The sequence below is a fragment of the Ursus arctos genome, unplaced genomic scaffold (genome assembly GCF_023065955.2).
Source record: "Ursus arctos isolate Adak ecotype North America unplaced genomic scaffold, UrsArc2.0 scaffold_24, whole genome shotgun sequence".
NCBI classification, from domain to species: domain Eukaryota; kingdom Metazoa; phylum Chordata; class Mammalia; order Carnivora; family Ursidae; genus Ursus; species Ursus arctos.
Genome location: NW_026622919.1, coordinates 17,480,449 through 17,494,692, shown reverse-complemented (window position 1 = coordinate 17,494,692; position 14,244 = coordinate 17,480,449). Strand labels below are relative to the sequence as shown.

Genomic DNA, 14,244 nt, shown 5'->3' with positions numbered 1-14,244 from the left:
GCCGGTTTCTAAACAAGGGAAGAAAAATATAGCCTCTTTCCCAAGCTGACCTCCTGGGGAGCCGGATGGTAAATAGGAGATGGCCAGTTGCTTCCTTGCTATGTGTCCCGTTGCTGCCTGCACTTCCCAGTTTGTGATCCCCAGGGCGTTGGTAATGACTTATGTATTAAATACTTCCCCAGAAGATGGTCCATCTTGTGGGGACAGAGACCTTGTCTCTTCCCCACTATATCCTAGTGCACAGTGTCTGAGGCGGTCGGTGCTCGGTCCATGTGCTGAGTGAGAGAGAGGGAGACCGTCAGTCCTAACAGTGCTGTCCTCAGCTCGTAGTCTGAGGCGGTCTCTTCCCCTGCACCTGCCCCGCGGATCTGTTACTGCTGCCTCTTACACCTTCGAATGCCGTGTTTGCGCCAGGGTCTGAAAGTCAGTAAAGCATAAACGGAGTGCTGAGTGAGGACAGACGTGATGCTGGGAGCAGGCAGTGTCCTGAGTGGGTCCCTTTCAAAGGCTCAGTTTTCAAAACGTGCTAAACATTGCATTCTTCCAAGTGTGAATATGAACGAGCTCTGAACTGTAGAAACTAAATCATTCCCAGGGCCAAAATTACCTGGTCGGTGTGTTCAAGTGTATCCCATGAGTCCAGTTTGGCTGTGCGTGGGCTGTGTCATCTGAGCACCCTGAGTGCTCTCCTCATACCGCACAGTGGAGGGGCGTCTCTCCAGGGTGGGGGTGTTGTGTCAGAGGGGAACTTGCCGGCAGCGCTGTGTAGATGCCGTGATTCAGCCTAAAGACGCTTGTAGGACTCTGTAAACACTGAGGGAACCAAGTTGGCAGCGCGGCTAACTGGCCCACATTACTGAAAGCCACGGCTGGCAGGGCCAAGATTGAGCCTGGCGCCTCGATGCCATCGTCTGGCTCAGCAATGGGCCCATTACATTGTTGTTGCTGTTGTCACAAAAGCAGCCTTGTTGCAACTCCTTATAAATCCATCCAGGTTGATGGGCCTGGGCCAGGACCATGACGGCCCTCTTTATACCCGCCGGGAGGCAGGACGCCAAATTAGTCAAGATAAATGTTTGCCGTTTAGTAACCAAAGGGAGAGTTGAAAGAATTTCCAAAAAACCAACCACCTTGGATCTTAGTGATTGTTCTGAGGCTTTGCTACGAGTTGGCGCTCAGTTGGGCACTAAGGGTAGCTGGAGAGATGGTCGGCAGTTGCCAAGCACAGAGTGTTCCGCAGACGGAGGGCTCCTAGGGACAGGAGGGATTTACTGTGGTCGATGTTTGTGCTGAGCGCCTTCCCTCCCTCCCTCCCCCGCCCAAGACAGGGTGAGGCTCACAGCTGTGCTCTTCTTCCAGGAGAAGTGGTGAACACCCATGGGCCCGTGGAGCCTGACAAAGACAACATCCGCCAGGAGCCCTACACCCTGCCCCAGGGCTTCACCTGGGATGCCTTGGACCTGGGGGACCGTGGTGTGGTGAGTAGGCCTGGGCAGGCCGCCGTGTGCAATGGGTGCCACTTTCAGTGAGCCCTGCCATCATACGGAGACAGCAGCTACTGCAGCCTTCCTCAAGAACTCTCTGGAGAGCCAATCCAAGCAGGTTGGAGCAGACACACACACACACACACACACACACCCCTTGGCCCCCCATCTATTGCCTCTGAGGCCTGCCCAAGACCCCACATTTAAGAGTTTATTTTTTAAGTAATCTGTACGCCGAGTGTGGGGCTCAGACTCACAACCCCAAGATCAAGAGTCGCATGCTCCACCAACCGAGCCAGCCAGTCGCCCCCCAATGAAGTAGTCACCTGGCCTCTCAGGCAGACTGAGAGTTGAGCTCTGGAGCTCCCCCAGGCGATGCCCTTCTGGCCTGCATTTGTCTGCCCTGTTCATCTATTTGTCCCGTGCCTTCACGATGGAGCGGCTGGTTCGTTGCGTGACATTCTTGCTCTGCTGCCGCATGTGCTGTAGGCTGCCGCTCTGCCTCTTGCTGGCCCCGTTTCCCAGAACAGCTAGGGTGCTTGTTCCAGAAGAGTCCCTGCCATGCGCGGAGCAAAAAGGATTTATGAAATGAAATATGGTTTTTCATAGTTTGCCTTGTCCTCCTGGAAAGCTTAGAGCCCTAGGGAGTTGGGATGCCCACCCCGCCGTGGCAGGGTGGCTCTGAGGCAGCCGCTTGTCTCTCTGCAGCTGAAAGAGCTCTACGGCCTCCTGAACGAGAACTATGTGGAGGACGACGACAATATGTTCCGGTTCGACTACTCCCCGGACTTTCTGCTGTGGTGAGCCATTGAGGCCTTCCTGGTGGCTCGGGCGGGGTGCAGGGCAGGACCCCCACAGTGGGCCCTCTTTCTCATCCCTGCTAAGAACCTGCCTTCGAATGGCAGATTAGGGTGTCCATTTCAAGTTCCTACATCTGAAGGAAAGTTCTTTCCAGCAGAGCTGAGAATCCAAACCTTATTTAAGGCGGAATGACTGGGTGAGGGAGGCCTTTGTGGCCTCGGTCCCCAGAAGAAGAGATCGTGTGTTATATGGGTGACTTGGTGTAAGAAGGGAAGGAGGGGTGAGATTTCAAAAGCAAAAAGAGTCCTTTTCTATCCAGTTCCTGAGCACGCTGGGTTATATGAAAGTGGCCTTGCTTGGCTGAACCCTCCAGCCTCCTGCTGCACGTAGAGTGTCCAGGAACATAGCAGCGTGACGCTGAACTGGAGAGGGACTGCCTGAAAGGGAACACTGGTCAGCTAGAAAGAGGGGTGATGGTGCCTGGAGGGCAGGTGGAAACCAGAGCCCCAGGGGCTCTTTGATGGACTCACAACCATGGGACCCTCTGGACGCTGAGCCGGTCGTCTGGCTTAAGCTGGCAAAGTCAGTGAGCACAAAGAAATTCGATCAGGTGCCAAGTCCTCAGTATGAGAGCCTTGGATTAGGTGGGTGAATAGGCCAGGTGGACTGAGCAGCCAGAAGGGGCTCTGGCTCGATCCCATGTGTGTCTGGGAGGGCTTGGCCCTAAAGAGAATGAGCTATTAACCCCCAGGGAGGTGGAGCAGGAGGTGAGAACAGACTCGGCCCTGGAGTGCAAGCAGCCTGCCCAGTGCACCGGTCACCTGCAGCCACGGCCTCTGTCTCTCTTCTAGGGCTCTCCGGCCGCCTGGCTGGCTCCCCCAGTGGCACTGCGGGGTTCGAGTGGTCTCAAGTCGGAAACTGGTTGGGTTCATCAGTGCCATCCCGGCAAACATCCACATCTATGACACGTAAGCACCAGCAACACCCCCATGCCGCCGCCATCCCACTTCCTCTGGGGTAGAAAGGATGCCCGTATCTTCCACGAAAGAAAGGGTGAAGGGAAGGAACTCGGGTCTTGGGAATAGAAATTCACAATAGGAACAGTCTCTTTTGCTCTGAGTTGCATCTGGTTTTCTTGTTTGTGATAGGGGCTGGATGGGGTCCACTGTGAGGGCCCTCGTGCGCTCTCTGCCCAGGGGCCCCGTGTTTGCAGCTATAACACCTGTCACACGGTGGCGCACTCGAGCAGCTTCAGAAGTGGGCCGCAGCCAGTGTGACTCACCATCCAAACAGTCCTGGGGCCTCTGAGCTCTGCTGTCATTGTCCCTGGAGACATCAGAACCATCTACTACAGTCTTCTGGGCTTACAGGTCTGGGATTCTTGTGGGAGTCAGAACCCTTGAAATTCCAGGATAGCCCTTGACTTACTCTGAGGTACCCTGCCAGCTAAACATGGGACTTCCCCATCCTGCTCTTAGGCATTCATCAGGCAGATTCTGGTTGTGCCGCCGAATAAAGGAGTTGGCTTGAGTCCCACCTACCTCTGAAAGTGGGGTCCGGTTGAAAGGAGTGGATTCCTTGCCTGGTGCCGCAGAGCAGCGGGGAGACGGGGGGAGCCCAAGTACTGGCTGCTGGGTGCAGATGGCGGCAGAAGGCCAGCCTCAGCGGAAGGCCCTGTTCCTTACGTGGTGGCTCCCGGGTCGTGGAGGGACTACCTTTCCCGTTAAAAACTGGTCACAGGGGGGTTTTCCTTTCCCTCCAGAGAGAAGAAGATGGTGGAGATCAACTTCCTGTGTGTCCACAAGAAGCTGCGCTCTAAGAGGGTGGCCCCGGTCCTCATCCGGGAGATAACCCGGCGAGTTCACCTGGAGGGCATTTTCCAAGCTGTTTACACTGCCGGGGTGGTGTTACCAAAGCCTGTTGGCACCTGCAGGTAAAGATCTCTCGAGGGGCACTCGAAGTCCCGGCGTGCCCGCTCTCGCTGAGGAGCCTGTGTCACTGAGTTGCTGCTCTGGCCCGCAGTCGGGGCCTGTCCGAGAGCACCAGCCCTGAAGAGTGGAGGCGGAGTCTGTAGGAACAGACTGGACAGCGGGTGCCCTGTCCAGAGGGCTTGGCCATTCTCCGCTCCTGCTGATTCCTGCTTGTTGGAAATGGGAGGTCATTGTAGTTTTTAAGGACCAGCCACATCTGGATTTTGATAGTAAATGTCCAGGAGTTTTAAAGGGTTGGCTCAATTTTATTTTGAATATTATGTGGGCCAAACAGAGCATGTCTGATCCCTGTGTGACCCAAGGACAGCCTCTGGCTCAGAAAGTGGTTCGAAGCAGTTGAACAGTCTCTGCCTCAAGAACTTCAGAAGTGAAACCCCAGGCAAATACACATTCTGAGGACTATAGGTCTTCTCGTGGACTCGGCTTTTGGAATTGGGGAAAGAAAAATAGAGAATTCGGGAAGAGCCGTGGCAGCTGTGCATTTGAGGGGGGGGGGCGGGCAAGCTGGAGAGCCCCGCCCCCCGCGCTGGCGTTCTCAGGCCTGGCGTGTCTCTCACGCCACCTGCTGGCCATCTGGAGAGCTCCGTGCCGTGGCTCTCCTCGGGATGTGCCAGAATCCTCTGAGGACAGGACGTTTGTGTCCCCCACAGGTACTGGCATCGGTCCCTGAACCCACGGAAGCTGATTGAAGTGAAGTTCTCTCACCTGAGCAGAAATATGACCATGCAGCGCACCATGAAGCTGTACCGCCTGCCGGAGGCCAGTGGTGCCCGGGGAGGGGGGGGGGGGGAGCCCGGCCCTCGGCGGGAACGCAGCAAGGCTTTGGGGGGAGGGCGTCAGAAAATGACCCAACTCAGTGTCCTGATTCCTTGACTTTCTGTCTCTGGTGTCTCTGCTGTCTATAGCAAGGGTTTTATTTTAGTCTGACTTTCTCCGTTCTCCTGCGTCTGCACCTGGGCTAGCTTCCGCGTCATCTGTTGATGAGCTCAGAGAACACCTATTCTTCGTGGCTGTAGCCCAAGCGAGGCATAAAAAGAAAGATAAACTTGCTCACCGAACCGCAGCACCGCTCAGACCCCGTGTAAATCAGCTACAGGGCATCTGCCTGGCCTCTGTCGGTCAGGGAAAGGAGGGGTGACCCCAGCCCTGTGAGGGGAGCCCAGATTTCTAATCCCAGTCCCCCCGATCCAGATGTGGCCGGTGAAGGAGTAGGCAGCCTGGAGTGAGCTGGTTTTCTGTTCTGGGTCTCAGTTTATCTAATTTTCCAATGAAAGAAATGCTGCTGGTCGTTCTCGGCTTGTGCCTGGTTTTGGGATCCTAATGACCTGAAAGTCACTTGTCGTCCGGCAGAGCTTCCAGGGTCAGCACAGTTACTGGGGCCCGCTGATCGGGGGGCTGCCCGCCTGCCTTCGTCAGCCACCAGACTGGCTTAATCGCCCTGGGATTGGGCTGGTCCAGCACTGGGTCCGGGCCAGCAGCGTCCTGTTTTGAGAGACTGTGACAGATACGGCCCCAAAAAAAGGATTTTGGGGGGGGCTGTCATGGGTGTCTCTTCCTCCTGCTGTGATGACAGATTTGTCCTGAGTTCTAGGCAGGCAGAGAGGGCATTCTTAAAGTGGTGTCGTAACCAGAAAAGTGTCTCTGAATCTCCCCGCCCGTGGGTGAGAGCCGCTTTCAGTGCAGAATTTGAGGTGTGCTTGTGGGAGCTGCCATGTAGAAATGAGGTCAGTAAGTGTTCCCCGGAGACATCAGGATTAGCGAGGAATTTGGGTGGCTGAGGTCCTGGAACAGCTCTTTTAAAAGCAGTTTCTACACAGGGAAGCAGTGACCGAGGTATATAAACTGTAACTCCACCCTGCTTTCGGATTTGGCTGACCCCGCCTTTGTGCCTTGAGCCTTTGGGGATGTTCTATCAGCCCCGGTATTTACTCCAGAGCATCACGTGGGTTCATTCCACTGAAGCCTTTCTTAAGAAAAAGCAGCTGTGGGGTGGGATCCTGGTTTAAGATGAAGTCCCAGGAGTTTGGTGCTTTTCTTCAGAATTTAACTTGGAGCAGGCCCGGCTGGAAGCAGACTGGTGTGGCAGGGTCTGAGCAGACAGACAAAGCGGGCCTCGAGTGTAGACTCTGCTGGGCCCGGGGGTTCCAACATGCCTGGGAGAGGAGCTGGTCTGTGAAGTGCTCTCCTAGCCTAGAGGAGAGAGACCAGCATAGGAGATGAGCTATAGCTCGTGGGACAAGGTGGTGAGGGTTCGGAGGAGAGGAGTCAGGAAGGGCTTCGCTAGGTCGACAAGTAGCACGGGCCTGGGCCCACCCCAGCACGTCCGTGAGGGTTGCTCTTTCATGGTGCCGTTGACATTTGGGGCTGGGTAATTCTGTCGTGGGGACTGTCTTGTTCATTGTAAGATGTTCGGTAGTTTCCCTGGCTTGTACCTGCTAGATGTCAGTGGCATCCCTTCTAGTTACGACAACCGAAAATACCTCAGAGTATTGTCATATACTCAGAATCACCCCTGTTGAGACCCACTGGGCTAGAGGGCCAGAAAAGACAATCAGAACTGCCATCCGGCTCAGAGGGTGGAAGGTCTTCTGCTCTGTGTTAGGGAATTTAGAGCAGGGGAGGGGCATGATGGGTTGTGTTTTCTTAGGAAGGTGGCCTGGGCCGTGTGGATGAGAGATCGAAGCAGTAGCCTCAGTCAGAGAGTGTGGCCTTCACTGGGAGGGAGGGCGCCAAAGGTACTGAGAGGCAGGACTCACGCCCGAGCGCGTGGGGGCCTTGAGTGAGAGGCCGCTGCCGGGGCGACTGAGGGTTCTCTCTTGACGGCCTGGGTGGATGCCTCCAGGGCTGGGATGGGAAGGGAGACATTGTGACGTTTCCAGTGCCTTCAGGACTTGAGAGGGAGTCAGGAGGCTCGCGTTCAGCACACCTGACAGTGTCTTGTCTGTCTGCCTTCCAGACGCCCAAGACAGCTGGGCTGCGACCAATGGAAAGAAAGGACATTCCAGTAGTGCACCAGCTCCTCACCAGGTACCTGAAGCAGTTCCACCTCACGCCGGTCATGAGCCAGGAGGAGGTGGGGCACTGGTTCTACCCCCAGGAGAATATCATCGACACTTTCGTGGTGGAGGTGAGTGGGGCGGGGTGTTCTGGGCCCCTGAGAGGCATCCTCCTCCAGCGGCTGGTTCCCCATGCTCGGGGACTGAAGACCCGGCTGATAGATGGCAGTGTTGGCTTCTAGACTTCCTTGACCCTCCTTGCTCCGTCCTCCCTAACACAGGAAGCTGTAGCTTGTACTTGCTAACAGGACACTCTCTGGACTTGGCGTGAGCCCTTCTTGCCCCTGCCCCCACCCCCAGTCTCGGGGAGACGGAGGGAACGGAGTAGAGAGAGCTAGGCCCCTCTTCCTCGGGTAAGCCTCGGAGCCCCGCCTGCCAGCCCGGCATCAGCAACCCCATCTGCGGGGATGTGAGCCGCAAGGAGCCCCTGACAATGCGCAGGGAGGGTGCGCGGCAGGGTCAGCCCACAGTCTGGCCTGGATTCTCTCCTGGCTCTGTCCCCAAGTGTCCTTGGCCGAGGCGTCCGCTCCTGCCTGCACCTCCTGTTGCGGTGTGCACCCAGTCATCGGGGACAGAGCTGCCTGCGGGGGCTGTAACGGCAGTAGGACACACGCTGCTCCCGGGCTGCAGGGTCACCGTGCGTGCGCGACATTGCCTCCTTGTGTTTTCCCTTCAGAACGCAAATGGTGAGGTGACAGACTTCCTGAGTTTTTATACGCTTCCCTCCACCATCATGAACCATCCAACCCACAAGAGTCTAAAGGCTGCTTATTCTTTCTACAACGTCCACACCCAGACCCCTCTTCTAGACCTCATGAGCGACGCCCTTGTTCTCGCCAAAATGGTGAGGAGCAGACCGGGGGGCCCGGAGACGCATGGGAACAGGGCAGTGGGAGCAGTGGTGAGCACAGGTGCCTGTGGGCCGAGGCTTCTAGCACTCCTCGGCCTCCCGCTCCGCGTAGGAAGGGGCCCAGCACTTCTCAGCCAGCAGCTCAAAACTAGGAGCGAGCGAGCAGCAGCCCCGTGACGTGAAGGCATTGAACTGATTTATTTCGGTGGGTCTCGTTCTCACGGGCGGCGCCGCCAAGGAGCCTGCAGAGCCAGGCTTGCTCCGGAGTGAAGGGTTCTCCTTACGACTTCCCCAGCGCGGGAAGGGGGAGGTTGGTCTCTGTCGTGGTGAATCATTGGAGCGGCTGACCGTAGCGCGTGGGGTGTGGGGCCCAGGCTGCTTTCACCCCCGAAGAGATCAGTGTCAGTCAGCCTTTCCTCATGGGCCCTGCAAGACCTTCTGGTCAACTGGGTGAAGTTTAGAAAGTGTCTGTCACGGTCTCAGAGCAGCGTATCAGCTGCCATAAAGGCACAGGGTACACAGCGATGGCGTAGTAGTTGGGGTGGCTGCAGAGGGACACAGAGAATGAGCCGCTGGTAGGAGCCAGCTTCTCAGACGAAGTGCTCTGGGGCTTGGTCTCCGGAGAAGACCGTGCAAATGAGCAGGGTTTCGGGGAGGCCTCACAGGGAACCCCAGGAGCAGTGACCTGGATGCTGAGGACAGATGTATGCACTTGGTGGGCCCCTAGGGGCCGGGTGGGGGGGTGCTCCGAGAGTTATGAGAAGCACCCTTGGAGAGCAGGTGCTGGCAGGAGTTCGGATCGAATGCGGAAGCAGCCGGGGCTCGTGAAGGGAGATTGGCCGCCTGCGCTGTACGGCTGGGACGTGGTAGAAACGGGCGGGAAGGCGAGGCAGCTTTTCTCTCTCTTCACTTGTTCCTGTGTCTCCCTCCTGCCCTGCAGAAAGGGTTCGACGTGTTCAATGCACTGGATCTCATGGAGAACAAAACCTTCCTGGAGAAGCTCAAGTTTGGCATAGGGGATGGCAACCTGCAGTATTACCTGTACAACTGGAAATGCCCCAGCATGGGAGCAGAGAAGGTACGTCCGTGCCCGGCGCGGCTGGGCTCGGGGGGCGTGTTGCCGGCAGAGACGGGGCCGCAGCTCTGAGCCCCAGCATTGGCAGGGTCCACATTCCCCTGCAGCAGCTGGTGTGAGGGTGGCCAAGGGGACAGGCCCCAGAGCCACACAAAAGCAGGAAGCTTGTCTCCAGCTTCTCTGCCCCACGAGGTGAGCTGCCTCAGCGCATTGGGGACACCTCGGGGAGCTGGAAGTCCGGCATCCTGCACTTAGCCAGGAAAGTTCTAAGAATCTGAGGGGTTTCCTCTGCTGGGCTCCTGCCCTCATCCCAGCGTGACCCTCAGCCCTTCCTCTGCCAGCTGCAGAGGGCCGCCCCAGGCTGTGGTGTCATCAGCATTTACAAAATAAGTGACAGACAAGCTGGAGAGAGGCCTTGGGACTAGCATTGCCCAGGTTGCTGGTGGTTGCCTTCCTTGAAGGGTCTGATGGATGTAGGAAGCCCCTCGTAGAGGTTGAGTGAAAGGTCCGGCTCACACAGCCCGGTGGCACTGGGCAGACTCTGTCCTTTGGGACTTCTGAAGTGGGGTGGGGGGTGTGGGGGGAGAGGGGACAGACTTGGGACAACTGTCAGCTCAACTCTGCCTCTCCCCGTTGGCTCTCCTAGGTTGGGCTGGTGTTACAGTAATCAGTTGCCAGTGAGATTCTGGATAAAGCCACTGAGGAGCCAAACCAGGAAATGGAACCCCACCACTTGTTGGTCCAATTTTCACAAACGTGAGAATCCCTAGCAAAGGGAACCGAACTGAACCGGCTTTACCAAACCGCCGCTGAACTTGACAATTGTATTGCAATGGCGTAGGCTGCGCGATGTCACCTCCGGCCGTGTCTCTGGTCTCCCTGTTTTCCAATTAATCACATCCTTCTGCAGCCGTGATCAAGGGAATGTAACTGCTGAAAACTAGCTCGTGATTGGCATATTATGGAGTTAACGGGTGAAGAATAAAAGTATATATATATATATTATATATATATAAATATTTTAAATATCTTTCATGTTCCAAATGTACAAGGATGTTCGGTCTCTGATGAAAACTGAATCCAGATCATTCCTCAGAATTAGAATCCAAGGACAGTGGCAGACAAACACATATTGGTACAGTGAATTGTTTTGTTCTGAAAGCAGGCTTTGACTTTTCTTGGGGGAGCAGGAGAAAGAGGATGTGGGGAGTCTCCTCCAGTCCTCCTTCTGGATGGGCTGAAATATTACCTTTGAGAACGCAGGGAAAGGTGGAGGGATGGTGCTGAGCTTGGGGCGGGCTCAGAGCTCGCTGAACCGCAGGTGGTGTCCTGGATGGGGCTGACCCTCCTCAGGCTGTCCTGCAGGGACCAGGCCTTTGCCGCATTCTGACACTGGGCGGCGGAGACCAGATGTGGAAGCGGATGTCATTTATGGGGTCCTTTCTTCCATCCTCACCCTGCTCCCTGTGGGAAGTTGTCCTGCCAACTGATTTTAAAGGGCTCTTTAGCCAGCTGTTGTTGCCAACCTTATAGGGATGAGTCCCGCGTGACATTGTTTTTCCACCGCCTGGGGTGACTGGCAGTTTGAAGGGGACCTTTGACCTCCTTGTAGCATCTGGGACCTTGCGGAGACCGTACCAGTGCAATCCCTGCTGAGCTCGTCTTAGAGCAAAGAGCCAGCACCCTGATAGCCCTAGGGTGGCTGCCCAAGGATGGCGTGGGGACGACACCCAGACCCCTTCAGCCACCAGCCCCTGGCCTGTGCCTTCCGATCCATTAGCCATCTCTGTGCTCCTTTCCAAGACGCACAGCCTGCAGGAGGTAGCGAGGAGCAGCGGCCAGCTACTCATCTGGATTTGATAGCGGAAATGATTGCGTGTCGCCGTGGTGTGAGTCTGATTTTTGCTGATGACGTTTTGTGGATTTTTGTGGTGGTGGTGATCGTTATTGATGCTGCCAGTCTCCCCGAAAGTGATGGGGCCTCAGGTCACGTGGCTGTCCGTGTAGGCCTTCCTCCGCTGTGCTCAGCCGAGTAGCCTGGGGAGGGTTGGGCTGTGGGATTGTCAGAGAGCCCCATCCAGGCTTGTGTGGAACTTCGCTCGAGGAGAAAGTAAATGGGAGGAGAGCGGGGCGTGTGTGTGAGCGGGTTCCTGGCTGCTCTCTCCTGCTTGCAGTGGGGAGGACACCTTAGCCAGGGGGCCAGGCTCAGCCGGTTCCCACTAACTGAAGCCCTGCTCTGCAGGCTAACAGCGGAGTTTCGGGCTTCGGGTTTGCCAGAGGCTAACTGTGCAGAGTCCCCAGAGCTGGAGGAAACTGTGCTTGGGCTGGACTCTGCGGACTGCTGCCAGAGCCCCGACTCCGCTGTCCTGCATTCTCACCGGCGGCCGCTAGGGGCCTCCCTGCTCCCCGTGGTCCCCATGCCGCCAACTGCATGCACCAGCGATTGTGGCTGACCTTTGACTCCTTGACTCCAAGATACCCAGACCAAAGAAGCTGCTGCTCTTAGCAAGATGTTCACTGCATTCCACAGACGGAGGAGTCGGGGAGTCGGGGCTTGCCTTTATGGCGCACAGACATCGACAGCCAGCGCCCCAGATCCCCAAAGCAGCTCACCCTGCGCGTGCATCTGAGGATATTGAAGAACAAAGTGCCCGACTCTTCCCTGCCTTGGGCAGGACCTGGAACTTGGAAAGGCTTCCTGTCCTGGGCTTGGTCAGCTCTGGGCCAGGTCCCGGGCCGAGCCGCCGCTGAGATTTGGGGTGCACCATAGCCCCTGGCGTGCGCTTCGCCTTGGCTGACCCAGGTCACAGGAAACTGAGTCCGTGGTTGCTCTAGAAGAAGCGTCTCCCGGAAAGGCCCCCGTGTCTCCCTCCACGACCGTGCGGCCTGCTCCTTGGACTCTGCTCTTGTGTCACGGTAGGGACCCTGTCTGGCCCTCAGCACTGCCTCCCCGGTCTGCAGGAGTCGGCTCGGTGCCTGCTCTTAGTCTGTTTTTTGTCCAAACAGTTCCCAGGTTCTTCACTCCACCCTTGCCAGGACTTCAGGTCAGAGAGCTCAGAGGGAACCGTTGCTCGGGGTGCAGGGCCTCCCCACAAGGAACCCCGCAGGATGGTGGAGCCGTGGCTGGCGTGAACCAGACAAGGGAACGAGCCTGGGGCCTCCAAGCTTCTCACCTGGGACCTGCCTCAGGCAGCCATGGTTGGAGGGCCTCCTGGGCACGGCCCTCACCCTCTGCCACCAGTGCTCCTTGCTGGCACCACTGGGCTTTTGGACTCCGTGTTTCCAGACGTTTACCTCCTGCCTTTGGATTGACTACATCTGAGCCCTTGGCACATTCCCACGGCCTCCAGCTCTGGGCGGGGGTGTACACAGGGCTCGCCCGCCACCGCCCCCCATGCCTACTTTCAGAGACGCTGACATCTGGTTTGAAGGCTGGCCCACACCAAGCCACCTCAACACCCGGTTTATGGGAAATTCAGGCCTTGCCTGCAACTGTCATCTAACTGCCATTGACCCCCGTCCTTGCTAGCTCACTGAAGCCTGGGTGTCAGGGTTCCTGTGGTCTGAATTCTTTGCCCAAAGATGACCAGCATTGAACCAACTGAAAGGATGGCCCAAAGGCCTGGGTAGCTTCACGGAGCTGCCCTCTGGGAGAGGGTGAGGACCTGACTGTCAGCCCAGGGGAGGGGGACGAGCACATCCCTGGCCAGTGCCTACCCACCCAGGGGGCAGCCTTCCTGTGGCCTGGCCCACCTGCCCCAGAACCAGGGGAGACACCAGTCGTCTTCGGTGTGGCCCTACGGCGAAGTGAAGCGAGGCCTGCCAACAGGCTGTCCCCGCGGCAGCTGTGTGGGACGGTCTCATTCAATTAAATTCAGAGATACGGGCTGCAGGCGAGGTGTGCCGGACCTGGGAACAGAGAAGGGGGAAGCTTCCCTTTTGTCCGGGCTTTTCTCTGGGCTGTGGGAGGGGCATCCATTTCCAGGGTGGGGGAGGAAGTACCAAATGCATTGTAGTTCCACTCGTTACATCTCACTTGTTTCTAATAAAGGAAGCCCTGAACCAAACCTCTCTGCCCTCGCATTCCTCAGGTCAGCAGGTGGCAGTGGAACCGATGGGGGCCCCTGGCCTGGGCCGGAGCACCCTCTCGGGTAGCAGGGCCCCGCAGGGAAAGCCGCTCAGAAGCGTTCCATGGAGGCAGCTTTGGAATCCTCGTCCTTTGGCAAGGTTCTCCCTTCAGGGCAGAACTGGCTCTTTTCCCCTAACGTCTCCCATCCCAGGGTGAGGAGTTGGGACTGACCCTAGGTTCACTCCGTGTAAGAGGAGCCGCTGGGCCCTGGGCTGACTGCGGGGCACCGTGGCAGGGGAGCCGGTCCCCGCTTCCACGGCTGGGAGCAGAGCACCCTCTCGGTGCAGGTCAGCGGCGGCTCCTCGGAGGGAGGGCCCGGGCACTGCCATGGCCCACTCGTCCAGATGCCCCATTTCCCCTTCTGGGCCAGTGGCCGGGTGGTCCTGTTGGTCCACCAGGGGTGCTTTTTAACACTGCCGGTCACCAGGCCCCATGGCACACCTACTGAACCGGGTCTCCAAGAAAGGGCCCCAGTAACCACATTTAGACTTCGCATTCTCCCCGTTGTCTTCCTCTGAAACTTTTCATCCATTCCCTGACCCCGGGCTGCTTTCAGGCACCCCATGGCTGGTGTCTCCAAGGGAGCCCCTTTCTAGGGAACCGCGGCTATAGCCTGAGGATTCCAGGCTTCCCCCAGGATCACCTGTGAGGCCCCTCCTAAGCCCGCCCGGTGTCTCTCCCCTCGCCCCCAGTCACTCTAACCCCTGAATGCTCAGGCCTTCATTCCCACCCTTAGATTTGGGCTGAGAACACAGCCCTGCGGGTGGGGCCCCTGCAGTTACAAGTGACTTCTTCACCTCCACCTTCCATCATCCATTCCCATCCGTTTTCCTGCACTGAAGCCTTGCCCTTCCAAGG

At 57.3% G+C, this 14,244-nt stretch overlaps 1 protein-coding gene across 1 annotated transcript in view; it reads left to right on the top strand.

Moving 5' to 3' along the window:
• NMT1 (N-myristoyltransferase 1) overlaps positions 1-10,262 on the top strand; it is a 28,463-nt gene extending 18,201 nt beyond the window's left edge. The window contains exons 4-12 of the mRNA XM_026512628.4: positions 1,360-1,478; positions 2,193-2,284; positions 3,137-3,253; positions 4,048-4,218; positions 4,927-5,035; positions 7,233-7,403; positions 8,009-8,176; positions 9,123-9,260; positions 9,904-10,262. Of these exons, the coding sequence (XP_026368413.1) occupies positions 1,360-1,478; positions 2,193-2,284; positions 3,137-3,253; positions 4,048-4,218; positions 4,927-5,035; positions 7,233-7,403; positions 8,009-8,176; positions 9,123-9,260; positions 9,904-9,924 (1,106 nt within the window). The 3' untranslated portion in view covers positions 9,925-10,262. The remainder of the gene's footprint in view (positions 1-1,359; positions 1,479-2,192; positions 2,285-3,136; positions 3,254-4,047; positions 4,219-4,926; positions 5,036-7,232; positions 7,404-8,008; positions 8,177-9,122; positions 9,261-9,903) is intronic.
• Positions 10,263-14,244: the final 3,982 nt, after the last annotated feature.